This window comes from Neurospora tetraspora (genome assembly GCF_033439725.1).
Source record: "Neurospora tetraspora strain CBS 560.94 chromosome Unknown B0H65scaffold_9, whole genome shotgun sequence".
Lineage (NCBI taxonomy): Eukaryota > Fungi > Ascomycota > Sordariomycetes > Sordariales > Sordariaceae > Neurospora > Neurospora tetraspora.
Genome location: NW_026944391.1, coordinates 46,713 through 71,903, shown reverse-complemented (window position 1 = coordinate 71,903; position 25,191 = coordinate 46,713). Strand labels below are relative to the sequence as shown.

Here is a 25,191-nt window from a genome sequence, read left to right as displayed (position 1 = left end):
CCAAAATTTGTGCCCGTTCCGTTTCCTGTACCCATGATTGTAATTCATCCTTGATCCTGTCCCGTTCTCATTCCAATTCTAACTCCTGACCTCGCAACCTGGTTTCCCAAACTCCGAATCCCAACAAGAGAGAGAGAGAGAGAGAGCGGCCTCCCTTAACCACGCCATTGTGGCAGTGCCTCCGCTTCCCAAGATAGCATCAACATCTAAAAACATTAACTGACATGGGTCCATCCAGGTGGTTACTGTACCCGTGACGACGATCGTTCACGGCGTGTGGCTGACCAGCTCCGTCTTGACGACCGCGTCAGCTACAGCGGGCTGGTCCATCATCCAGCTCGTGTCAAAGTGGCTGCCGTCCGGAAGCGGAGGGTCCACGCTTTCCACATGCCAGTTACCCCCGCTCAGCGCCCGCATGTGCTCGTCCTCGAGCCAGGAGCTGTCGACAAACTGGCTGCCACTGCCGTTGTCGCTATCAGCCCCCGACGCCATGGGCCCTGCTCCCCCGGAGGATCCCAATGTGTTGGGCTGCCATGCGCTCTGCGTCGACGAGGTGGTCGCCTGTGTCATGCTGTTTTTGCTGTCACTGCCGCCGTCATTGCCAGTCATGCTGTGAATGCCTGCTCCGGCCGAGGTCGTGTACACATTCTCTAGCGATGGGTCGATGCGCGGTTCGTCGAGCATATGGTACTTGTGCTCATGGTGGTGGGGGTCGTACTTGTGCTCGTGCTGCGAGTCATGACTATGGTGGTGGTACTTTTGCTCCAGATGCGGGTCGTACTTCTGCTCATGTTGGTGGTCGTAGTGCTCCTGCTTCAACAGCTGTGACTGCTGCGTTGGGAGGTCATACTTCGCCGGGCTGGCAGTGAAGTGATCGGTAAACATGGGCTGGCTGTACTGAAGCAAGTCGTGGGCACCACCAGTGTTGGACATAGAGAGCCCGTGGGCATGTCCCCCAGAGTAGGCCATGGTCGGCGATGGCGTCCTACGCATCACAATGTCCTCAACCGACATGCCATGATGAAGATGTCTCGTCGGCGGCGTGTGCACCTGCGCCTCATAGTACGACCCGTCCCGTAGCACCCCGGTGTGATGCTCATACGGCGCCGGTATGGCCTTGCCCGGGTTGGAATACTCAAAGGCCGACCGGTGCCCGGCAAGGGCTGCCATCGTGTTATGCATACCCGCCGAGTACCCCCCATAAGGCGGATAGGTCAAGCGGCCCATGACATACTGCGGATGATCGTCAAAGTCATCGCTGGATGCCCTTGTCAGCGAGCGAGCGCGCGTTAGGGCTCGCGACCTGATACTGCCGGTGGGGTCCCATTCGGGGTCCGAGCAGTCGCTCTCGTTGCCGTCCTTGTACTTGGGCGCCTTGGACGGCTTGGTGGGCGTGAACTTGTAGTCCGGGAACGCCAGCTGGTGGTTCTCGCGCTCCTTCTCGGCCCACGCCTTGAACTGCTCCCGCACCTGCTCCGGCTCCATCGGCCAGCTCATGCCGCACACCCGCGACACCACCTGGTGGTTGTGCTCGTCCGCCCAGCCCTTGGCCACGCCCTGGTACGTCTTGCGGTACAGCATGAAGGCGTTCATCGGCCGCTTGACTTTGCCCGGGTTCTTGCCGCTCTCCACCTCCCGTTGTCGCACGTCCTTCCCTCGGTTCACGTATTCCTCCATGTTGGTCAGCACCAAGTCTTCGGGAACTTTTTGCTGGCTTAGTGGCTTGTCGAGCAGTAGGGCTGCTACTTTGCCCTCGAGCTTCTTCGAATCCGTTGACGACTTCTTTTTCCTTGGCGCCTTCTTCTCGATCTTGGAGCTCCGAGTCAGGTTCCTGAGGGGAGAGTTTCGGTGGTTGCTGTTCATCAACTCGGCATGTCGTGCCGGTGTCGGTGGGGACGTCGCCGGAGTGCTGTAGGGCTGAAAGGGGTACGGTACCACGTTAGCGTCCACTCACAACCCCAGTTCAAGCCAGATTGGGAAAGAGTTTACCTCGGGGATAGGGCCATAGGGGCTGCTATCTTGCCCGTACAACTGGTTGTGATATTGCTGGATTTTCCCAACTTATGTCAGCATATCATGGACACAACACCGCCATGATGGGGGGAGATGTGATGTCTCTCTTACAGGTTGGACGCTGATGGCACGCTGGTACTGTTGCTGGAGTCCGGTATCAAAACTCTGAGAGTGGGATAAAGGATGGGGAACCGGTGTCCCATATCTTGTCCCTGGTTGCGAATGTGTCTGGAAAGGCACTGGCGCCATACTCTCCAATATTTGTGACGGGAAGGTCATTGGGTGGTGTTGTTGAACATAGTCATGATGAAGACTTATCCCAGATGGGGCAGCTGAAGGTGGAGTGCTTCTATCCATTGCGAGAGAATATGCAATTTGGGTCGATGTCGTCGTTTGGTACTCTTGGTTCCTGATCGTCTGGGCCCGATTATGTCGTCGTCGTCGTCTTCTTCTTCTTCTTCTAAAGCAATGGACTTTCTGAGACCAGCTGCTCTTGTTGATATCAAGGCTTGTTGTTTTTGTTGTTGTCCTAGTGGATAACTCGTGGAGTGGATGACCAAAGAGGAAGTGATCCGGTTACTGGTACCGGAACAGGAGTGATATATATCGAGCTGTTTCGGGCTTTGGACATGGGCAAAGCGAAGAGTTGTTGCAACTGTTCGTTTCCTAGCAAGGATGAGATGCCTTTCCTATCTGTCTCTTCTGTCTTCTTACAAACAAGCCCTTTTTTTTTTCCCAATCGGAATTCCCTCTCAGGTTGGAAGAAATGTCGGGCTTCTTGGATGCCGATGGAGAAGGAGATGTCGAGGTGGTGCGTCCGTCTGTTCGAACACCTTTACCGCTGTTTTCCAACCACTCCCGGAATTCTAGCCGGTCTTGCAGGACGATGCAGATGCAGTTGTCTGGGATGGTGTCTCTGGGCTGGTTCGCGTTGTGTGCTGGAGGAGATTGCGGTACCTATCCTCCTTTCTTTGTTTGCGAGAGCTCGGCCGCAGGACAGACACAGGTCGCTGCGTATGGGAGATAAGTGGCTAGATGCTTGTTGACCGGCTGTGATCTGTGTCTCCCGCGCTCGCTGAACGATATGGAGGAAAAAGGGGGTGCGAGGAGAGACTACCTTTGTTGGCTTGGACAGAGCAGCACTCTTTTGATGGGGCACACACGAGAGAAAGAAGAAAGGCGGGGAGACCACGAGCATGTATTTATTCATGACTTCTTTATTAGACATTGTTAACAAGCTGGAGGTGCGGTTGGTCTACGATCGTACTTCTTGCCGCATCCAGGAGAACGCTGCTTTCGGAAGAGCCACCTGGGCGAAGTTCAGGGAACTCTCTGAGAGGGCAAACACGGGCAACATCATGGGGAGGGGGTAGGGGGGGGTGGGCTGCCGTGTGGGAGCGAGTTGCTCTACGGAGACCTGGCAAACCTGACGTACCCGTGCCCAGGGAAGGGATCTGAATGGGAAGAGCGGTAGCCACCTGGAAAATGATCCATGGTCATGTCTATTTACAGAGGCATTGAGCCGTTGCGTCACAGGGATCGCAGAGCCTCGACCAACTGTTCTTGGCCGGTCCCGGATTCCGGGGAGCAGACAAGCTGTAGGGTTAGTGAGCCGGCAGCAAAAACTTGAAGGGGAGGGATGGGATGGCAGATGGGGGGAGGACCCTTTTCGTGCCAGTGAGGCTCTAGATTCTACAGTCTCTCTGGGGTCCCTGGCCATGGACTGTTTGGTTCTGCTCCACGGGTTCGAGCATCCAGCCGACGAACGAACGCCGCAACCATCTCCGGGGCTTGTCTGTCCTGAGGACCTGAGGAGTCCCAATTTCGAAAGTGGCATACAGTGGTGGGAAAGAGGGCTTGAATACGGTGCGATTTCTACAAACTACAGTACGCTCGCAAGTGCGGCAAGTGGGAAAACTGGGAGTGTTCACCGAGGAGAGGGCGGCTTGGTTGAGGGTCCAAAAGTGCTCGACTGGAATGTGCCGGCAACTCCCGGAAACGGCATGGGCAGGTACTTAGTAACCTGCCGCTAAGGGACCTCATGGCGTTGCGAATTTCTTTCATCGGAGCAAGTGTTACGTCCAGATCCGGGGAGCGGGCTAACAAGGTGGTGCTGCTATCTATCTTGAGTGTCGACTCCCAATCTCCGTCCCGTGGTTGGCACATGACTGGCGTTGGGCGCGGTCATCAGTTGCATCTTTTTTGCCAAGGTCAAGATCAGGAAGGGAGGGAGGTTCGATACGCCCTAGAATCCCAGGGATGGAGGCTGAGAAGAACCAGGATTTGTGGTATTATTATGATTTTTTGACCCTTCCCGCTACCATGTATGCAAGCCAAGCAAGCCATGGAAGCCAAGTTTGCATCCCAGATCTGGCATCCAGGGGAGTTAGTATGCATGCCATAAACTACGGTGTAGATGATGTGTGTAGAGGTAGGTAGGTGGGTTGGATAGATGATCAGCCTGCCATCCCGCTGTTGGGGGCGAAGGCACGGAACATGTTGGATGTGCATTCTAGTCCACCCTCCCTTCCAACGTGCACAAATCAATCTTCAACTAACAGCGCATGTTTGGCAGTGCGGAATCTGAAATATCTTGCGCCGCTCTGCTACGGACCCCTGTCGAGGGGAGGAAGCAAGCAAAGGAAAACTTGGTAGACAATTTCACTGGAGGGATGTCGATAAACTCCAAAGATGGCGTCGGGTAGCTGCATCACTAGCATTTCCCTTCCCACCCCTTGCCCATGTCTAAGGCACCGGATTCTAGCTCGCTTCTGTTTGGAGCGAATGTCAATCGCTGGGCAAGGCTAACCTTGAAGCGAGAGACTTGGCTTTGAAACCTACGTGAGGACTGAAAAGGCGGAAGGGGGACACGCGATAGATCAAAGGGAACCCCCATGGATCTGTTTCTCAATGGAGCCAAAAGGGGGGATTATACGGCAGCTAGCCAATAGCATAAGCACATGTGAATAGGGTAAGGTGAGCATCTCTTTTCCATCATCAACAAGATGCTCGGCCTACGCAAACTCAATGGAGCTGGAAGCACGTGGGATTTCAAGGGCGATCCCTTCTGTCTAACTCCAGATGCATTCCAGAAAAATTAGGAGGACGGGAGTTAACAAAAAGAACGCAAGTTTGAAATAGACGGCATCTCTCGTGAGTCGGACGATAAGCATCACGGCAAGTGCCCATCACATACCTCCCAGCTACAGGTTGAGTGGTGCTGGGCTGGGGACGGCAGTGATATCGCGAAGCGTTGAGAAATATCGACAAAACAAATATCTTGGACATCTCATCATCCTAGCTGGCCAGGACCCCTGAATCCACACCCAGCCCAAGCCAGCTGTTCCTGCGAGCTATCGGCTATGAGGACAATCTATCACTTCTCACCATCCTCTTCATGACAGTGTCGGTGTTTCAATACGCGGTCTCATAACGAACTGAACATGCTCACTCAGTAAGACCATCGTGCTGATGTGTTCCACTTCCCGGTAATTCCGGTGTCTGGGACCCGACATGACAGATATCTTGGTAATCCCAAGGACTGCCATCATCATCACCCTCTTCTCATGACGTCCATTTCATTTTGTATCTATCCATCTACACTAATGATGCTGACCTGTGATTTACAGAGAATACCTGCCTGTGTAGATACAAGAATGCATATACTACGCAAGAAGTCCGACCTTGACGGGCCAACCCCTCGATTCCGACTCTGACAATTCATGTCAAAGAAGATTGACTTCTATCGGTCCCGACCCAAGGGCCCGAGAGGCCACCGCGGACTCTCAGTCTGCGGGAGGCTTCGCTGGCCCCTCGATCACTTCTTTGAGCAGTTCTCGGCGTCCCTCCAAAGGGAAAAAATAGCCGAATGTCGAACACCACTATTTTGTAGCTTCCATGACTTGGCACAAATGGCAGTGCAAAACCTGCCACTAGCTTGTGTTCATCTGATTCTTCTTCTTTTTTTATCTTGTTTTTTATTTTTTTTATTTTTCTACCTGTGGCCACCAGGGGAGTCATTCAACCTTGAGCTGGCAATGAATATGACTAACGCATCGGTCCATCCTATGTTTGTGGCTACGGTTTCGCCGGCTCAACAGGCTTTACCGGCTTCATCGGCGGTGCCAAATTTTGCTGTTGAGGGGAAGGGGCAAGGGCTGCCGAAGGGGGGAAGACTGGAGCGGCGCGACCAGTCCCCGATGGGGAAGCACCAGCACTGGCAGAGCCGTTCACCTGATGGCGCGGCGGTACAGGCGGCGAATGCTTGGTTGGCGATAGCCCTCCGCGGGCGGGCGGTAAGGGTGATGACCGGTCGATGACTCCATTCCGGGCGTGGGGATCGGATTGCACAGGGGTCAGTTGTGGCAATGGCGTGCTCACTATTCTGGCGCCTGCGGCAGGAGAGCTCTTTGTTCCTAGAGGCGATGACGGCCGTTGCGGTTGCTTTGAGGGCGAGGCCCAACGACCGTTTCCGGCAGGGGGCGGCAACACAGGCAATGAGCCCTCCTCTCTGAGGTGCGCCGACTTTTCGCGGCCGACAGCAGGAGAGGGGGCAGAATGGTCAAATATGCTGTCATATGCTCTCAACTTGCCGGGTGACTGGTTGGGAGGAGACAGAGTGGGATGCGGCGATGAAAATGGGTTCATCTCCCGTCGCCCTGGCGAATGCCCAACAGACCCCGTCGCAGTGACCGGTCTTGCCGCACCCTCCTTCTCACCGGGAAGATTGGTTGGTTCGGTCCCTGCCTCTTGTTGCCCCGATGGGCTATCCTGAGACCCAGAGCGCGGGTTCTCCTCGCTACTACGATCGGTAGACGATCCAGACGTCGCCCGAGCCTCGAGCTCGACAACAAGCTGTGACCGGCCAGCTGGAGACTGGGAGATGCCACTGACCGCCTGCTGAGGAGGAGGGGACGATGAAGCATGGCGGTTGACCTTCAGCTTGATAACCCGGGGTTGTTGGGGTTTCTCTGCCTCGCTTCGGCGACAAGAGCTGCAGATGAAATGGAAATCTTCTTGCTCAGCGTCCTTTTCGGCAATACCAAGGCATTTGCTGTGCTGCCAGACATTGCACCTCTCGCAGGCAACGCTATGTGTTCCGTCATCGACCTGCCCATAGACGCCGCAGATGCAATCAAATATCCAGTCATCTTCCTCGTCTTGCAGCTCCTGTAGAGCTCTCCTGTTCTTCTCAATCGCTGCTTGTCGGTGCCGCTCCGACATGCGGCCGGGTCCTGAGCCGACGGATTTGCTGTCCTCGGACAATTGCGCCAGCTCTTCTTCAGCCTGAAGACGGCGAATCTCTCGCTCTTTCACTCGCTCTTCTCTTGACATAAGTCGACGCTCCCTCTCCCTCTCCATCTTGGCTTGCCGTTGCTCTTCTTTTCGCCTGGCAGCCTCCTCTTCTCGCCGCTTGCGTTCCTCTTCCCGAGCCTGTTCTTCCGCCTTCTGTTGCTCTAGCTTGCCGGCAATACGGCTGGATCGTTTTGCGTGCGCCATCTTCTCCAGTGCCTGAAGTTCTTTCTCTCGTTGTAGCTGTTTGCGCTTTTTGGACTCCTCTTGTTTTTCGAGAATAGGGACGAGATGGTCCTGGATTTGTTCGCGCAGAATCTTCTCATTCGGATCCTTCGATTTCTGGATAGTGGCTAGGAATTGACGAACCTCGTCTAAGGAGACGGCGAGGCATTCCCATTTCATTCCGCCAAGATCGTCATCTTCAGGCCCGTCTGGTTGCCCTGTCACAGAGTCCTCGTCGCCAGCATCGCCATCCTCACTGACCGCTGCCGAGACGCGACGTCTTTTGCTGCTTCGAGAGACCGCCTTGGCCTTCTTGGTGTTCTTCTTGGGTTTGGGAGCGGGGGCCGGGGCCTCGGTCAATCGATAGATGCGGTTATCATCTAATACGAAGTACGTACGATCTTCGCTGTCCCATCCGTATGGTTCAATTCGCTACACATGTCGTTAGCACCAAAGCGCCCGTCAAACATGGAGATATACTGCGCACCCAATTTGTCTGGTCCATATCTTTCTGCTCTTCTGTCCTCTCGCGAAGGCGCTCGGGGGTACACATGACAAGCTGGCTCATTTGCTGGAGTACACGGATCTAGTAAAGACCGAATGTTAGTATCATCTTGTGTCATAAGGCTGTTGTTAGACAAAGTCGTACCTTTGTGAAGACGTCGAAGTCGGCAAACTTGGTAGGCAGATCCTCGGTTCCGAATGGATTTTTCTCGGGGGCTTTGGCAAGGAACTGTCTTCGGGTGTACTCTTCGAACACATCGTGGCTAATGTCTGTAAGCAAACGAGGTGGGACAGATGTCGGGGCGTGGGGATCACGTCGACGTACGTAAGGCCTCGATGGGACGAGAGAAACTTGAGAATACCGAGGCCAATGTCCTGGAGGACCATTGAGCCTGGCTTTAGACATTCGGCCTCGAGGTCCTGGCGCAATGGACATGTCAGCTCGGAACAAGTGTGAATCTGTTGCATCTCCCGACATACCTCGATGTCAAGACTGTCGTCCAGTTTAAGCGCCTTTCCGAACAAGAGGACGAACTGGAAAAGGTTGGCAAACTGCCACATATTCCTTATGCGATGGAGTACGGATGGCTCCTTGGGAGGTTGCGCATTGTTGCTGGTGTCGGCCTCTTGGAGGGCCCGCTTGCGCGATGTCGGCATCGTGACGATAGGTATCGAATATGGGTCAATGGGTACGGCGATTCTTTAGACGGAAGCGAGGTGTGGTCTCGAAGACCAAGCCAAAGGTCGACTCGGTGGGGAGTTGGTCGGTAGGTATCCAAGCTAACTGTCAGTAACAGGGCCGGAAGAGCTGCCGCTAAAGAGATGAATATGAAGCCCGAGTAATTGGAACTGAATTTTCGGTCGACTTGATGATGATGAATTGGTCGCCTGACAAGAGAGCCGGGGACTCTTGTGGTGGTGGTGGACTTGGTGATAGGTAAGCAACGGTTGACCAAGTTAAGTCCAGATTTCCGTCGCGGCGCGTCTACTGCGAGACTGCGTAATGGGCAACCTGTGAAATTGGAAGTGCTGGGTAGTACTGCGCGGCCGTGGCCTGCTGCTATGCGGGACCGGGAACTAGGGGCGCGCTTGACGTGCAGTACGTACGTCAAAAACGGGTTCCAGAGACGCGCCGCTAGAGGTACGTATGGTACGTACCCTTTCTGAACAAATTGGATTCCACATCTCTCGCGACGGGGCCGGCATTTGACAAGTGGGTCACCCGCCGCGGCAGGCACATGTGGAGCTGGACGCAGCGGGCGCAGGGCTGAGAGGCTGCTTCCACTTGCTTATGTCATCAAAGATCTCGCAGGGATGCCACTGATCGCTCGTGTTTCACGTGCGGCAGGTGGGGCCTCACTGCCCGACTTTGCACCGGATACTGTACGCGTATTGTAAGATACCTTGGCGGTTCGTAAACTGCTCGCTGCTGATTCCGCTTTGCTGCGCGTCAAAAAGTGGAAACTCTCTGACACACAAGTACCTTGAGGTTCCATTCACTGAACGACCGCAGTCCCCTGATAAAAGCATTCAATGACGGTACCTGCCTATCACCGTATCTGCACATACACCTAAGTACCTCTGCTGCGCCCGTGGCCGCGCAGCACACTAGGATGGATTGAGAAGGCACGCCAGGAACAGGAAACGTCAAAGTGGAATTGACAAGTGCCAAGGCTGCCCCGAGACTGCGGCTGGACAGTGGCCCGCCGACCCCTGGCAGACGTCCACTGGCATCCCCGGGCCGAGAATCCATGATACTTTGAAGCTGAACATGGACTTCTAGAATGGATGAACATCTTCCCCTCGACATCTATCCTCAACCAGGCTGACCTCACCCTCCCAATCAACATCGTCAGGACATCCCGATCCCCGAAAACAGCCGCAGAACCACGGACCCTGTCGTCGCAAGCATTGCTTTGACCTTGTGATTGCCTTTACCTTTTTTTTTGTTTCTCTTCAACAACCAATATCCATGTTCAACAACCAGGACACTCACAAATAGAGAGAAGAAAAGAAAGAGTGCCGCGCTCCCCGTCCTATCTATCCCCCTACTCGCTCGTTACCTTACTCTATACTTGCTGGTCTACACTTCCGCTTCCCTGCGATTTCTGCGATTCCCATCACCACATCCAGCTGGTGCCCCCTGACTGCGCCCCTCGTTGCCCTGCTTGCCGCGATATCCAATTCCCCGAGCCCAGCGCATATCACATCGAACTACGCCTTAACTAGCCTGCGACCGACCGAACGACCGACCGAGCAATCGAGCAATCGAGAATCCCCACCGAGCCGTTGAGCGATCAATCCATTCGTTTCCCCGGGCCGTTTCCCCCAAGAGAACCCGTACCATCAAGCCGATCCTTCAAGACGTACGGCGGTTGTCGGGAGACTGTAACATTGCTACGTTCGATATCACTCCAACTAGTGCGCCTTACCATTGCGACGTAGCTGTCAGCTTCGTCCGACTTCGAGCGCGCAGGTCCATGGCTGCGACGCCAGCTCAGCCGTGGCACGTTGCGCTGAGCCTTACAAATAGTCTTGCTCAACTCGGAGGCTGCCCAGAAATAATACAAAAACGTTGATCTATCAAAATGAGCGACCATCCAACACCTTCGCCCCGACGGGCCTCAGTGTCCTCTGCTTCCCACCAGCAGTCCATTCCATTGCGCGATCTACGACCGGTTCCAGAGGGACAAGAGGGCGGCGGTGGGAGGACTAGCGAAACCAATGATAACGTCCGCAATTCGGGAGCCGGACTTCAGATGCCCTCGCCTTCGGCTGCTCCCATTTCCGCCAACCTTCCTGGGCTCTCGACGTATTGGGAGCACCCTTATCCCGACCGAAGCGCCGCTGATTCGCCAATCGACCATATGGCGCTTCAGTTCGCCTTGCCTCCGAATATTTCTGGCCATGGTCATGACCCCTACAGTGTACCGAACCCCTATTACGAGGAGCGTACCGATACGGACTCTTTGGAGTCGGATAGTGTCCCTCTGAAGCCCGCAGCCCAGCCCATCGGTCGCTTGGACGCACCAGAAGGAGAGGCTGTACCAAGGGATAGTTTCCAGACCGTCTCTGATCTTGGTGATGGTTCCTCGCGACCCCGCAACACCATGCTTGGTTTTGATCTGGAAAACAACTTTACCGCGGACCGTCACCGGAGTTATGGAGATAGTCTGGTTCCCGATGATAGCAGACGCCGCTCTCGGTCACTATCAACGAGTGGCGCTTTGTCGAGGGCAGGTTCCATTATGAGGGCCATGTCTCAGCGTGTTGTCATGATCAGTGGAGAGGGTGACTTGATTGACCAGCAATCGCAACGAGACCGCTCACGCTCGCCGAGCATGGAACGCCCGCGGCCGGGCCACGCATCGGGCCCCATGCTGGTTGACACCTCCTATCCGTCACAAATAGGACAAAACCCCACGGAAAAGCGGCCTGAATCGCATCATGTCTATCCACAGCAGCACCCAGCCTTCAGGCCCCGGTCACGACACGACCCTAGGAACAATCCGCTCAAGGGCAAGTCGCTGGGGATATTCCCCCCTGACAATCCACTGCGCTTATGGCTCTGCGATTTGTTGGTCAACCCATGGGCTGAGCCATTCATTCTCGTCTTAATCGTTCTTCAAGCCGTCCTACTAGCTGTTGAGGCCGCACCAGATGTGTTGGCTGATGGAAACGGTCGGCCTGAGCGCTGGGGTAGCACCAGGATAGACTGGGCCATATTTGTCCTGTTTGTCATCTTTACTATCGAACTCATAGCAAGAATCATTGTGTCTGGCTTCATCATCAACGCCCCCGAATATGAGGAAGCCAAGAACAAACGCCGCTTTCGCGAAAGGCTGGCCGAACAGTATCGGGTCATATTCCGACCTCAGCGTCAGAGGTCGGTCCGTCAACCCCGACAAGAGCAATTTGAGCCTGCTCCGTTTACGAGATCCTTTACCATGGCCCACAGTCAAATCCAAACGCTCGAAGATCAACAGCGACGCCACCTGGCTCGCCGCGCGTTTCTCCGCCATGGCTTTAATAGGTTGGACTTCGTAGCCGTTGTCTCCTTCTGGATATCCTTCGTGTTAGGCGTCACTGGTCTTGAGAGCAAGCACCATCTGTACGTCTTCCGCATGCTAAGCTGCTTGCGCATCATTCGATTACTTGCCCTTACGAAAGGGAATCTGATCATCTTACGAAGTCTGAAAAAGGCCGCGCCGTTGCTCGTTCGAGTGTCCTTCTTGATGGGTTTCTTCTGGCTTCTCTTTGCCATCATTGGCGTGCAGAGCTTTAAGTCAAGTCTGAGTCGTCAATGTCTTTGGATAAATCCCGATGATCCCACCAACTTCCAAGCAGGTTATACGCCGGACATGACTTTCTGTGGAGGGCATATCGATAACGCGACTGGTGAAACCATGCCTTGGGTTTATAGTGACGAAAAGGAGTCCCTAACTGATTTGAAGAACGGAACTTCGCGTGCCAAGGGCTTCATTTGCCCGAGAGGGTCGATATGTATCCGGCAACAAAATCCCTTCAATGGAACGGTCAACTTCGACGATATCGGCCATTCTCTGGAGCTCGTGTTTGTCATCATGAGCGCCAACACCTTTTCGGACTTGATGTATTACACCATCAGCTCGGATTTCCTCCCATCGGCCCTCTTCTATGGTGCTGGCATTATTATCATGATGCTTTGGATGACCAATTTGCTGATTGCCGTCATCACGTCGTCGTTTCAGGTCATCCGAGAAGAGTCCAAGGCTAGCGCTTTTACTGCGGATGAACCTCCTGGCATGACTTCATCTCGAGTTGATGATGCCGTGCGCAGACCGACATTGTTGCAAAAGATATACAACAGGACAAAACCTTTGTGGATCTTGATCGTCGCTTTTGGACTTTTGGCCCAGTCTCTCCGCAGCGCCAGGATGAAGTCGGACCGAGAGCGTTTCGTCAATATAGCAGAGCCTGTGGTCACTCTTCTGCTAGACGTCGAAATCATCATCCGCTTGGCTGCAGACATCCGAGGTTTCCACCGTAGGAAACGGAACCTTGTCGACCTTGGGCTTGCTGTAGCCACCTCGATTATCCTCATCCCTCCTATCCGGAATTCTGGCCAGGTTTACAATTGGCTTACCGCGTTCCAGATCCTGCGAGTCTACCGTCTGGTCATGGTTATTCCCATGACAAGAAAATTAATTCGGCAAGTGCTCGGAAACGTAACCGGTATCGGTAACCTGATGTCGTTCGTCTTCCTCATCACTTTTCTGATGGCCATCTTCGCAGCGCAATTGTTCCGTGGCGAACTACCGAGACAAGATGATGATGGAGATGAGATCAGAATCCCGTTTAACACCATTTATAACTGTTTCCTCGGAATGTATCAGGTTATGTCGACTGAGAATTGGACCGACATTCTCTACAGCGTCACTGCCAGCACCCACCACCTGCACACTGCTTGGATTGGCGCCATTTTCCTCGTCGGCTGGTTCATTCTCGCTTACTTTATTCTAATCAACATGTTCATTGCCGTTATCCAAGAAAATTTCGATGTTGGAGAGGATGTCAAGCGTCTTGAACAGGTCAAGGCATTCCTCCAGCGCAAGGAGCTGGGACATTCTTCTTCGAGCAACCTGGCATTATCAAAAGTTTTCAATTTTGGCCGGTCAAAAAAACAGAGGGATCCGCTCGACTATGGCCCTGCTATGATGGAGATGCTTCTGAAAGAGGCCGTGGTACACGACTTCCTTGACGACGATATGGACCCTCTCCAGCAAAGCGCTCCCGATGGCCAACCAACTCCCCATCTGGGTAGTAGTACAACCATGGAATATGACGGCGTCACTCCCGGGATACTCTCCTCTTTTTGGGGAAAATTCGTGTCACTGTTTACTAGCCGTGAACCCAACCCTTTCTATTCGAACGTCAATCTGGATGGGCTAGGTGAGAATCTCGATCCACGGACTATGGCCGCCCAGGCGATGAATGCCACAAAACGCCGCCAGAGGCAACAGAGAGAGTACCTGATGCGCCACCCCAACTACAACAATTCCCTGTTCATTTTCAAACCCAGAAATCCCATACGACGAATTTGCCAGAGTCTGGTCGGCCCTGGTCGGGGAACTGAGCGGTTCGAGGGAGCCCCGCCTAATACGTATGCATGGTACACCTTCTCGACTCTTATTTATGCGGCCATCGTGGCCATGGTGGTGCTGGCTTGCATCACCACACCCTTGTACCAAAAGGAATATTTCGAAAAGTATGGCAAAACGGCGTTTAACTGGTTCGTCTGGGCAGACACGGGGTTTGCTATTGTCTTCACCCTTGAAGCTCTCATCAAGGTTATCGCAGACGGCTTCCTTTGGACACCAAATGCATACTTCCGCAGCACTTGGGGTGTGATTGATGCCATTGTGCTCATAACTCTTTGGATCAACGTCATCACTCTATTTACCCGAAACGGAGCCGTGTCTAGAGCTGTGGGTGCCTTCAAAGCATTAAGGGCCCTGCGTCTGCTCAACATCAGCGAAAGTGCAAGGGACACTTTCCACTCGCTCCTTATCGTTGGCGGGTGGAAGATCTTGAGCGCTGCTTTCGTTTCCATCTCCCTACTTATTCCCTTTGCTATTTATGGAGTCAACCTTTTCCACGGTAAACTGCTTGCATGCAACGACAGCTCGGAGGGAATAGTCAGACTGGATGACTGCTTTGGTGAATGGAACAGTACTCCTTACAACAACGATTGGCCCGTTCTTGCTCCGAGATCAGTATCGAACCCATACTTCAGCTTTGACGATTTCGGCTCGTCTCTCTTCATTCTTTTCCAGATTGTGAGCCAGGAGGGCTGGGTTGACGTGTCTTTCGCTCTTCAAGCCATTACCGATAGGGGTTTGCAGCCACAGTCAGGGGCTCCCTACAGCGGCCAGGGAAACGCGTTGTTCTTGGTCGTCTTCAACCTATTGGCGACAGTCTTTGTGTTGACGCTCTTTATCTCCGTCTTCATGAGAAACTATACTGAACAGACAGGTGTTGCTTTCCTGACGGCCGAGCAAAGATCCTGGCTCGAGCTGCGGAAGCTTCTCCGCCAAATCTCGCCGTCAAAAAGTTCATATGACGAGAGCAAGAACAAGTGGAGGATATGGTGCCATAAACGTGCCATCGAGAAGCGAGGGAAATGGTATGTGGCCATCACCAGCGTTCTGGTCTTCCATCTTGTCCTCCTTCTCTCCGAATTCGACAGCGAGCCAGATTGGTGGACAGACACCAGAGACGCTTTGTTCTTGCTCTTCACTCTCATCTACATCGCCAACATCGTGATTCGGATTGCGGGGCTTGGCTGGAGCCGCTTCCGCAAGAGTTCTTGGGACATGTTCTCCCTTGTCACTGTTACTGGTGCATTCGCCACGACGATCCTTTTCATGACCAACACGAAGCTGGACACGTACATTCAATTACACAAGTTCTTCCTGGTGGCGATCGTCCTAATGCTCATTCCCCGCAATGATGCGCTCGACCAACTATTCAAGACAGCTGCCGCCAGTCTGACAACTATCGGAAGCCTGTTGGCCACATGGCTCGCCTTCTTCCTGGTGTTTGCGATTGCACTTACACAGACGTTCAGTCTTACCCGTTTCGGAGAGCAAACTGATTACAATATCAATCTCCGCACGGTGCCGAATGCCCTGCTCCTACTCTTCCGGTTCAGTTGCGGAGAGGGTTGGAATGCGGTCATGGAAGACTATGCTAAGATCAAACCGCCGCTTTGTGTTGAGGGCGTCGAGTTCTCTGACAGCGATTGCGGTAGCACCGCATGGGCGCGTGCCCTTTTCATCGCGTGGAACATCATCAGCATGTACATCTTTGTCAACTTGTTCGTTTCGCTGATATACGAAAGTTTCTCGTACGTGTTCCAGCGGACAAGCGGGCTTGCCATGGTGGATCGGGACGAGATCCGGCGCTTCAAGGAAGCATGGCGCAGTGTTGACCCTTCGGGAACTGGGTTCATCAGTAAGGAGGCTTTCCCGCGCCTCTTGGGTGAACTGTCGGGCGTGTTTGAGATGCGCATCTATGAAAGTCATGACTCGGTGCGCCAGATCCTCGAAGATGTTCGTGGTGAAGATACGTCAAGCATCAGACATGCCTCTATCGTTAGTACCACGCAGTTTCAAACCAGCTTGGATCTCAAAAAGTTAAACGAACGGATATCACAAATTGATGTCGCCAAGGTGCGAGAACGCAGACGACGGTTCAACATCTTCTTCGAGGAGGTTATGGTGTCTGCGGATCCAGAGAGAGGCATTTCCTTTACCACTGTTCTTATGATTCTGGCACATTACAAGATTATTAACGACAGCAAGAGCTTACGGTGCGTACCAGACTCCATAAGTCGAGCAAATACGCAACTGATTGCTGACAAATTTTCACAGTCTCGAGGAGTTCCTTCGTCGCCGCTCACGTCTCCAACGCGTTGAGGAGGAAATACACCGTCGCACCGTCCTCGGTTTCTTCGACATGATTTACTACTCTCGCAAGTTTCAGCGCCACATGGAGCTCAAGCGGTCTGCTCGGCTCACGGCGATTCCACAGCTGGGCGTGCCAGAAATCTACGTGGATAACGATCAAACAGACAATGAACAGCAAAACAAGGACAGCAACGGCAACAACAGCGCGAGAGCTAGCGGAAGCGGCAGCGGTAGTGCTGCTGGTACGAATCCTTTCGAATCCACACCCACGAATCCGTTCGGCTCTGGTTCCAGTACACTCAATCCCGGCGGTGCCGCATCCTTCCTATCGGCAGACAACGCTCGCGCAGCTCATCACCGCAGCTGGTCTGGGGTGAGCGCCGATCTTTCGTCGTTTGATACCTCGTACGGCCATCCACTCGCCGGCCCTCGCGCGAACCAGTCGTCCAACTCGGCGTCACATCGCAACACTCATGCCTACAGCTTTGAACTGCACGACTCTCTAGGAACCGGAGGAGGGAACGCCCCTTCGCCTGGTGGCTGGGGCGGCGGGTCAGGGACGATAGGTAGCATGGGATTGGGCGGCGGAAGTGGTCTGGATGATAATAACGGCGGAAGAAGCCCCGGCGGCGATGGTGCCAAGCGCGGAAGCTCGGTCCGTCCCGCGCAGCTCAGCTCCATGCTGGATGATTCCGTGTGGGTGGCCAGTATCAGGAGGAGCGCGACAATGAGACGGGGCCAGAATAATACGGATTGGGGAGGAGGGTCGAGAACTTCGGGAGGAGGGTACTCGGGGGCTTATTGAATGACTTGAAGATGCGAGGATGATGAGAGGTTATGGGGAAAGAATATTTTATTATGATTTCATTTTTGCACACATGGTGCGTCTTTCTTGAGCAAGCCGGGGCGTTATGTGGTTGTTTCTTGAAGTCTATAATGCGACTCGATATGTCATTGACGTCTTCGCACTGTTTCCCCTTGTCGTCATCCTTTTCTTGTCGTATGGTCATTGAGGGGACACAAGATAAGGGACATTATCAGTCAGATGGATGGTGAGTAAAACATGGAGTCACCGGCAGTATTATCCATGGGCTTGCCCAAGATGTGATGTTATGCAGTAATGCAGGCACACGAGGAGGTGGCTTAGGTTATGAAGGGAAAGGGGCGTGGATGGGTAGCATTGACAGAGGCGAGGATGAGGTTCGTGATGTTCCTTGTGAAACACATGCTAGCGTCGCTCTTTCCAATACCCCTGAAACCGCTCGAACGTGCGCCCTCCCCACTTGATGTGTGGGGGGGCAGGCACTAACATCTCCTAGTGCATTTTACTTTGCCGGTTTGTTAAGGACCATGTGTGAGTCCCCCCTGCGATTTGAATCACCACCCATCGAGCCCCATTGTGCTGGTTTCAAAAAGGTCCCGCTTAACCAGGGCAAAAGGCGAAGATTCGGAACTTGTTTCACCACTTCTCTTGGGATGCATCGGTGGTCTGGCCAGACTTCCATCTTATGCATGATCGCATCTTTCCTTTTGAGGCTATCCTCGTCCTCATCCCCGTACCGGTCCATGTCTCCATCTCCATACGAGCACTGAATCACAAAGGTCACAGAACTGAAAATGTCCGATGATATCACGATTCGCAAATATGAGAGATCGATGTTGGTATCATGACTTGGGTTGGTGTTCTGTGCTTGCCCTCGGAGAGTCGAGTTTGGACTGTTGGCTTGGTTGACGGTTGGCTTCTCCCTGCATCACAGTCACCGTGACCTTCTTTTCCGGGACGGTTGGTCCTGTTTCATGGAATGCATGACCGATTCGACTTTTCCATACCCCCTTGCCTGACTTAGGTAGTTCTTGCGATAGTCACAAGGCAGGGTAGTAGTGGTTTCCATCCATCCCTTCCTATGCCGAGCACCCCCTGGGAGTGACTTCCCGGCTCCAGACGGATCGAAGACGAAGTGAGTCTAGGTAGACCCTTGCACTTTCCATCAAGACGGTTACCAATGCTGATGGTTTACCAACTTAAAAAGGGACCATCGCACGCTTCTCTGTCCCGAGTCCTGCTTTTGCCCTTTTATCTCGTCAGCTCGAGCTCGCCGTCAAGTTCCTCAACCTCCCCATCTCCGGTACATTGACTTGAAAAAAAGACGATCCAGAAGCCGGCTTCTTGTTGTTTCGTCATTGTCTCTGTCACCTTACTCTCTTTTTTGGTTTCACCTCCGTCAGTAGACGCTGCCACTCACTACATACCACCGGAGTCACTCCACACTCTTTCACGACGACGACGACGACAACTCGAAACAGAAAGAAAAACAACCGGACATCACAGCCAGCCACTCAAAATGCACAACTCACGCTTCCACTCCCTCGCCGCCCGCCTCACCCCTCACGGTCTCCGGACCTCGTTGCGCAGCCGCCGGTCCCGCTCATCGTCGACCTCATCGCGGGCTAGCAGCTCAGACGGCGAGGTGGAAAGGCTCGTATCGCCAGCCAGCTCAACGGCCAGCCGCAGCACGCTCAACCGCAGTACGCTCAACCGCGCCGGAAGCAGTATCAGCTCCTTGTTCGGCATCCGTTTGGTGCCTTCGGAACCCGAGGAGGAGGATGAGGAGGCTGGCCGCAAAGAGCTCACCAGTGTCTTGGAGCCGAGACCGACGGACGATATGCACTTTTGCAGTCTGGGGGAGAAGATGCAGGTGCGGTCCTTTTGAGGAGGCTGTGAAGGAGTGTGTGTGGTTTGATACCTACCTGCCTACCTACTACCGGGGCATTGACGGCCAAGGAGGAACGACCTTGATGTTCATGGAAAAAAGAAAGAACCCCGACCCTCGCGAGCTCTGGAAGACGGAAGGAAGGAAAATGAGGACATGTCAAGTTTGGGGAGTAATGGGAAATGGGAACGGAAATGGGAATTAGGAACTCAATGGCGGCGGCTTGATGTCCGACCGGCTTGACACGGATTGATCCGGCGCTTGGGGTATATGTTTTTGTTGGGGTTTTGTTTCTTGTCTCTCTCTCGCTGGAAGTATTGAAAAACGGCCTGGGGATCATCAGGCTCCTTTATTGTTGGAACTGGAAGCGTATTTTTCTCGAGCGGCGTCTTATCTTTACGGATTTTGGACTCGTCTACTTTTTTTTTGGTGGTGATATCATGATATGTTGGTGTGGTCAGGCAGACTACATAATCATGATGTCAAGAATGGTGACAAAACTTGCGATAACTTGTCTCGAAATAAAAACCTCATTGCCATGTCGAGAACTTTCGTGCTGTCTCTGATCTTCTCTGCCAACTCACTGCTGTGTGCTTGTTTTATGCTTGGGATGTCTCAAGGCTGTTTCAGATATCTTGTACCGATAACCGGGATTTGTGTTCCCGTGTTCCCGTCGTCTGCGGGCCGGATAAATCGACTGTGTTCGATTCTTGATCGACTGTGTGGGGCCCATACAAACTGACAGCCAAGACCCAAAAGCTTGGCATCGCTTGGCATTGCTCTCGCGCGGCCGCAACTATCACCAAGTCATCACCAAAGACATTGTTTTGAACCACGACAACGAGAGCTCAAAACTACCTTTTTCAGAACGCTGAACTCTCATTCACACGCGGGGGCCTCTCGCCGGCCCCCTGCACCCCGGAACTAACCCTAACACCTAACCCTAACCGCTAACCCTAACACTAACCTTAGGGGCAGCCCGCGAAAAGCTACACAGTCGATTTATCATGGCACACAGTCGATTTATCCGGTTCGTTCGTCTGTGGGGGTAAGCGGGGCTGATCTACCGGTGTGGGGCCCGATATGGGTCTCGGAACGTACCGATTTCCGGCTGGCCAGACCCCACTATTCGGTCCCGTCCTCTGCTTCGTGCTCCGGTATCTCTTGGCTTGATGAGAAGGTCCCGTCTGTCTTGCACGATCACGATGAGCCACATGATTGACATCCGCAGTCAACACGCATGTGGTGCTAGTTTGCAAGCTAGTAATTCCCCCAGATACATGTGGCCGTCTTGGATTCGCTACAGTGTTGCCCAGCCTTGGGGGGCTGCGGGGGCCAACGACAGCAAGGCGGTGACGCGAAAGGCCCGGCCCGGCGAGCTTTCAGAATTTTGAATTTCTGTGGATTTTCTGTCCACCCAGAAGGTCAAGGCGAGGAACGTGTGATTACACCTCAGCTTATCAAGCTGATTTTACCACTTTGCAACTTCCTGAGCGCCTTTGCCGCCTCTGTTTGGTCCGCCTTGTTGCTGAATCGCTTTCAATAGCCCATCTCACACCGTAAACCGGGTATGTCGGGCACCAAGCTCAACATGGTTCGTGTCATTCCACTTTTTCCTCATCAGGTGAATGTCAAGGCTAAAAGCGTCGGATACTGGTCCAGACGTTCCCATGTGGGGTGCACTTTACACGAATGGTTACAGGTGCCCAGTTATTTAAAGAGAGACGCGTGTCAGCACGAAGCAAGCAGCATGGGATAGGCATCATGTCTGGGAAGCTTCTGTGCAGCTTCACCGTCCGCTTCTTCTTTCCTTCCACTTGACTTCCGTCTTCCGTCGCATGGAGCTTGCTGAGAGACAGCTGCCACCAGTGGAACGTTGTTTCGTCTGACGTTCCATGACATCGTCCGGCCTAAACAAAGATTGATTAGGGAAACAAAGTTCGACAGTTGCACTTGCACTTGTGGTCACCGCTTCATCCGGAAGCTTCCACTCTCCCACCAGACATCTCAGCCGAAGGAAGGAACAAACCTTGGCTCTACGCACAAGAGCGCTGGTCGCACACTGGGCGTTGGTCACCGAACTTGACGGCACAAACCTCACTCAGCTGCAGCTGTGCTTGCTGAGCCACGCGTGCCGCCAGGAGTCTGGATACGACGATACGCAGAACCAAACAACTTGGATTTCATCCCGTTGACTACCACCAGCATAAAGCTTTCAACCTTTCCTCTCCAACTCCTTCACCACTCCTTCTTTCAAATTAGACAGTCACGCAGCAAGCAAACACCGAGACGACAACAGCTCCAAAGTACAGGTGCCGGCACCTTTCAGAACGTCTACTCAAGAGTAATGCAATATACCCCTCCTTGCAGCCAGCGCAATCAAGGACAACACCTCGCTGGACATCATTCGTCACGTCAGCCCACCAACACCATCTTCTCAGCAGAACGAATTCACGAGATCCTCAGATTTCTCTGGGATCGCATTCATCCATCTTCAGCAAACATGGCGCTCTCCTTCAGCCCCTCCCAAGATCCCGACAGCATCAACGGCAGACTTAGGCGCCTCATGTCCCGGAAAAGGATTAGAAGCAAGAAGGAAGACAAGAGAAGGGCAGTAGAGTCGCCGCTACCAACCACTCCCATCGTGGCTCTCGCCAAAAGACACGATCCCTGTTCTTTCAGGACCCGACTCTCCGACGCAGGACTCGCTCCCGAGCTTGGTTACTACGTGGCCATGGCAACAACAACAACCCCCAAGGCATCTAACGGATGTGTGGCGGTTGAGCGATCATTGGGAAGGCCCGGCGAGGCACCTCCCACACCCCTCCGCGCTACCATGAGGGTCAGTTCGCGGACGCTACGGTCCCGCAAGCGAAGCCGTCAAGAACACGAAGACGACGGGTGCACTCCGTCCGCATCTGCCAAAATCATCACGGTGCCCAGCAGCATCCTGATAGTTCCCTCGGACGAAGACGGCAGCGACAGCTTGGCGCCAACGCCCCTCTCCCCAGGCTTTGACCTGATCGACATTGCCTTTTCGACCGTCGAAGAGTTCGACGACACGGAAATGGTTTCTTGGAACGATCGGAGACGGGATAGTGGGCCCATCAACTTCGACGCCAACATGTCGACGATGCGCATGCCCTTTTCCTATCAGCACCCACGAGGGATGAGGAGAAGTGTGGTAGACATGGTGGTGACAACCGACTCGGCAGGATTTGGGTCAGACGAGTGGTCCGTTATTGCAGACGCATCCATGATCCCGACGTATGGACCAAGCGATGTCATGAAGCAACCGATCCATCAGGCTATTGTCAGGAGCTTTGTCTCTAGGTGTAGGGCGGCCAAGCGGAGGATGATGACCTCTCGACGGCATTCATGTCGGCTCAGCTTGACGGACATGACTGCTGGACAGCGTGTTTCCGTTGGTGCCGTGCACTGATGGGGAAGTTTAAGATGGATAGAATGGGCTCTTGGACGGTGGCGTGTATAAATGGTTTGTGGCACCGGCGAGTGAAGGTGAAGGATGCAAACGCTCCGGCAGTCAGTAGATGATGGTCTCGAGGGAGATGTATAACCCCTTTTCGTAGAGAACTACCATACGGCATCGGGTATGTAGCACATGACACGCGACTGCTACTAAGGGATTAAATTGGTGGTTTCCATGTCCCGTACAGCAAACTATGTCGAAAAATCGGACAATGATTCACCACATCAAGATTGTACCTTCCATGTCATGACCCCACGGGATCGACCGTACTTTGTGCCTCCTTTAAAAGCTCGCCCAAACCCACGCTTATCCCGAGTCTCTGGAGAGTCGTTCACGATAGAGTGTATCAGCAGCATCACGAGTTAACTTTTTATAATCACCTTGTCAAAAGGACAATACAATGGCCAGCGAGGACCGAGAGAATCTAGATGCGGAGGCGACATCTACAATCGATGACAAGGAAAGCACCGGTACCACCACCGCAGACCCGGCGAGGGACAGTACAGCACCGCCGCCTGACGAAACGGCCTCAAATGATCAACTTGACGATGCCAGAGGTACCAATAAGGAGAATACCAACAACGAGGATACCAAGCCCGAACCCAAAGATCTCGAATCCGAAGATGCTGAACGACAAGATGATGAGCCCAACCTAACCAAGGACCAAAACGCCGAATCTGAGGATGTCAAACCTGAAGCCTCGGGACATAAAGATGTCGAAGCTGAGTCTACGAAGCCTGAAGATGCTAAACCTGAAGATGCACTAGTAGACCCGGCAATGACTACCACAGCAGCGCCGCCTGACAACACGGCCTCGAGTGATCAACCTGATGATACCCAATCCGGGAATACCAATAACGAGGATACCAAGTCCGAGCCAGGGAATCTTAGTCCCGAAGATGCTGAGCCCGACGAGGTTAAGAACCAAGACACTGACTCTAAGAATGATAAACCTGAAGACTCTGGACATGGGAATGTCGAGGCTGAGTCTACGAAGGCCAAAGGTACCAAACCTGAAGATGCTGAAACGGAGGCTGTTCAGCCCGACGATATCAAATCCGGGGATGCCAGCATTGATAGTACCAACCTCGAGCCCGAAGACTTGAAATCAGAAGGTGCTGGAAAAGGAGACGCCAAGTCCGACGAGGCCAAGAACCAAGACGATAAATCTCGGAATGCCAAACCCGAAGGCTCGGGACATGGCGATCTCGAGGCTGGGTCTACAAAGTTCGGGGATTCTGAACCGGAAGATACTGGAACTGGAGCTGTGAAACCAGAAAAAACTAGTGGCGAAGATGCTGTTACAGCCCAAGAAGCCACAACCATTGACAGTGGAGCAGCAGGAGACACACCTCAGGCGACTGCGAAAGACGGATCTTCAGACAAGGAGATCAAGGACCAGGAGGCCGAAGATCATGAAGTGAAAGATCATGAAGTCAAAGATGCTGGACGGGAAGACAGTGATGAGCACGATGAGGCCAAATCCGAGGATGCAAACCCTGAAGACTCGAAAAAGGAGGAGGTCGAAGCCGAGCCTACGGAGCCGGAAGACATTAAACCTGAGGGTGAATCTGACCCTGTTCAACTAGACGGAGCTAAGGCCGGAGATGCCACAGCCCAGGATCTTTCAGCTGGACATACAACAGTCCAGGAAACCGCAAGTGAAGACAGTGGAGCAGGAGACTCGGCCCAGACGACGGCGAATGATGGGTCTTTAGACCAGGAGCCTACAGACCAGGAGTCTACAGATCAGGAGTCTACAGACCAGGAGTCTACAGACCAGGAGTCTACAGACCAGGAGTCTACAGACCAGGAGTCTACAGACAAGGAGGCCGAGGACCAGGAAGTCTCGGAGCAGGAAGTCAAAGACCAGGAGGTTGAAGATCAGGAAACTAAAAGCCAAGAGACTGAAAACCGAAACGCCTTGGACGAGGATATCAACCCTGAAGATACAGTAGTATCCCAAGACACTCTAAACAGAGGAGATATTGAAGTCCAAGCCAACACTACACACCTGACGGAAACGACCGAAGAGACTTCTCAACCCCCGACCCTGTCCAGGCCCGCATCGTCAGCTGCCTCACCAGCTTCTTCTCCTCCTCGCGAGGGTGACCAGTCGAAAGACAACAACAGTCACGAAACAACACTCCTCCCAGAAAGTTCGCGTCCATCAACGCCTCTGCCGGAACCTCTGGAGGATCCATGGCCCCAACTGCCTCCAACACCACCGCTAACACCACCACCTCCCCCACCTGACGACGACGATAGGGTTGAAGGGACGCAAAGTCCTCAACCCCCTTCCCAAAGAAAAGCCAAGGTCAAGGGCAAAGCCACGGCAAAGAAACCATCTCCTCCTCCCGAGGAAGAAAAAACACCCCCGATCCTCATCTGGTTCCTAACCGGCGGCGGCACCCTCCGCACCACCACCAACCCACCACACTCCCCAGCACCAGCACCAGCGCCCACCAAAGCCAGCTTCTTACTCATGACCAAACGCCGCCTTCAA

At 53.5% G+C, this 25,191-nt stretch overlaps 7 protein-coding genes across 7 annotated transcripts; 5 read left to right on the top strand and 2 right to left on the bottom strand.

Annotated features, from left to right (window-relative positions):
• Window positions 1-267: 267 nt before the first annotated feature.
• Window positions 268-2,644, bottom strand: B0H65DRAFT_512415 (uncharacterized protein; the record flags this gene model as incomplete). The annotated part of the gene is made up of 4 exons (XM_062828571.1): window positions 268-1,909; window positions 1,990-2,046; window positions 2,125-2,252; window positions 2,555-2,644. The coding sequence occupies 4 exons, from the start codon at window positions 2,642-2,644 to the stop codon at window positions 268-270; spliced, it is 1,917 nt and encodes a 638-aa protein (XP_062676885.1).
• A 762-nt stretch (window positions 2,645-3,406) lies between these two features.
• Window positions 3,407-4,331, top strand: B0H65DRAFT_479599 (uncharacterized protein). The gene has a single exon (XM_062827537.1). It carries the CDS (start codon window positions 3,732-3,734, stop codon window positions 4,044-4,046), a length of 315 nt encoding a protein of 104 aa, XP_062676884.1. The 5' UTR covers window positions 3,407-3,731; the 3' UTR covers window positions 4,047-4,331.
• B0H65DRAFT_329626 (uncharacterized protein) lies at window positions 3,953-4,461 on the top strand. Its single transcript, XM_062823494.1, has one exon. The coding sequence runs from the start codon at window positions 4,055-4,057 to the stop codon at window positions 4,319-4,321; it is 267 nt and encodes an 88-aa protein (XP_062676883.1). The 5' UTR covers window positions 3,953-4,054; the 3' UTR covers window positions 4,322-4,461.
• Window positions 4,462-5,828: 1,367 nt separating this feature from the next.
• On the bottom strand, window positions 5,829-9,123 carry B0H65DRAFT_329611 (uncharacterized protein). Its single transcript, XM_062823493.1, has 5 exons — window positions 8,515-9,123; window positions 8,360-8,454; window positions 8,180-8,297; window positions 8,018-8,116; window positions 5,829-7,962 (listed from the first exon to the last, which is right to left on the bottom strand). Exons 1-5 carry the CDS (start codon window positions 8,689-8,691, stop codon window positions 6,091-6,093), a joined length of 2,361 nt encoding a protein of 786 aa, XP_062676882.1. The 5' UTR covers window positions 8,692-9,123; the 3' UTR covers window positions 5,829-6,090.
• Window positions 9,124-10,253: 1,130 nt separating this feature from the next.
• On the top strand, window positions 10,254-17,440 carry B0H65DRAFT_329600 (Ion transport protein-domain-containing protein). Its single transcript, XM_062823492.1, has 2 exons — window positions 10,254-16,387; window positions 16,449-17,440. The coding sequence occupies exons 1-2, from the start codon at window positions 10,623-10,625 to the stop codon at window positions 17,287-17,289; spliced, it is 6,606 nt and encodes a 2,201-aa protein (XP_062676881.1). The 5' UTR covers window positions 10,254-10,622; the 3' UTR covers window positions 17,290-17,440.
• Window positions 17,441-18,826: 1,386 nt separating this feature from the next.
• On the top strand, window positions 18,827-19,195 carry B0H65DRAFT_436570 (uncharacterized protein; the record flags this gene model as incomplete). Its single annotated transcript, XM_062825250.1, has 1 exon — window positions 18,827-19,195. One exon carries the CDS (start codon window positions 18,827-18,829, stop codon window positions 19,193-19,195), a length of 369 nt encoding a protein of 122 aa, XP_062676880.1.
• A 2,503-nt stretch (window positions 19,196-21,698) lies between these two features.
• B0H65DRAFT_446443 (uncharacterized protein) lies at window positions 21,699-22,637 on the top strand (the record flags this gene model as incomplete). Its single annotated transcript, XM_062825796.1, has 1 exon — window positions 21,699-22,637. The coding sequence occupies one exon, from the start codon at window positions 21,699-21,701 to the stop codon at window positions 22,635-22,637; it is 939 nt and encodes a 312-aa protein (XP_062676879.1).
• Window positions 22,638-25,191: the final 2,554 nt, after the last annotated feature.

Excerpts from the sequence above, each read along its gene's own strand:
- B0H65DRAFT_329626 (XM_062823494.1), top strand. The coding sequence starts at position 4,055 with ATGGCGTTGCGAATTTCTTTCATCGGAGCAAGTGTTACGTCCAGATCC.
- B0H65DRAFT_479599 (XM_062827537.1), top strand. The coding sequence starts at position 3,732 with ATGGACTGTTTGGTTCTGCTCCACGGGTTCGAGCATCCAGCCGACGAA.
- B0H65DRAFT_329611 (XM_062823493.1), bottom strand. The coding sequence starts at position 8,691 with ATGCCGACATCGCGCAAGCGGGCCCTCCAAGAGGCCGACACCAGCAAC. Across the intron at positions 8,298-8,359 it reads TCGTCCCATCGAGGCCTTAC|CCACGATGTGTTCGAAGAGT; the intron begins GTACGTCGACGT and ends TACAGACATTAG. Across the intron at positions 7,963-8,017 it reads ATATGGACCAGACAAATTGG|CGAATTGAACCATACGGATG; the intron begins GTGCGCAGTATA and ends CGACATGTGTAG.
- B0H65DRAFT_329600 (XM_062823492.1), top strand. The coding sequence starts at position 10,623 with ATGAGCGACCATCCAACACCTTCGCCCCGACGGGCCTCAGTGTCCTCT. Across the intron at positions 16,388-16,448 it reads AACGACAGCAAGAGCTTACG|TCTCGAGGAGTTCCTTCGTC; the intron begins GTGCGTACCAGA and ends AAATTTTCACAG.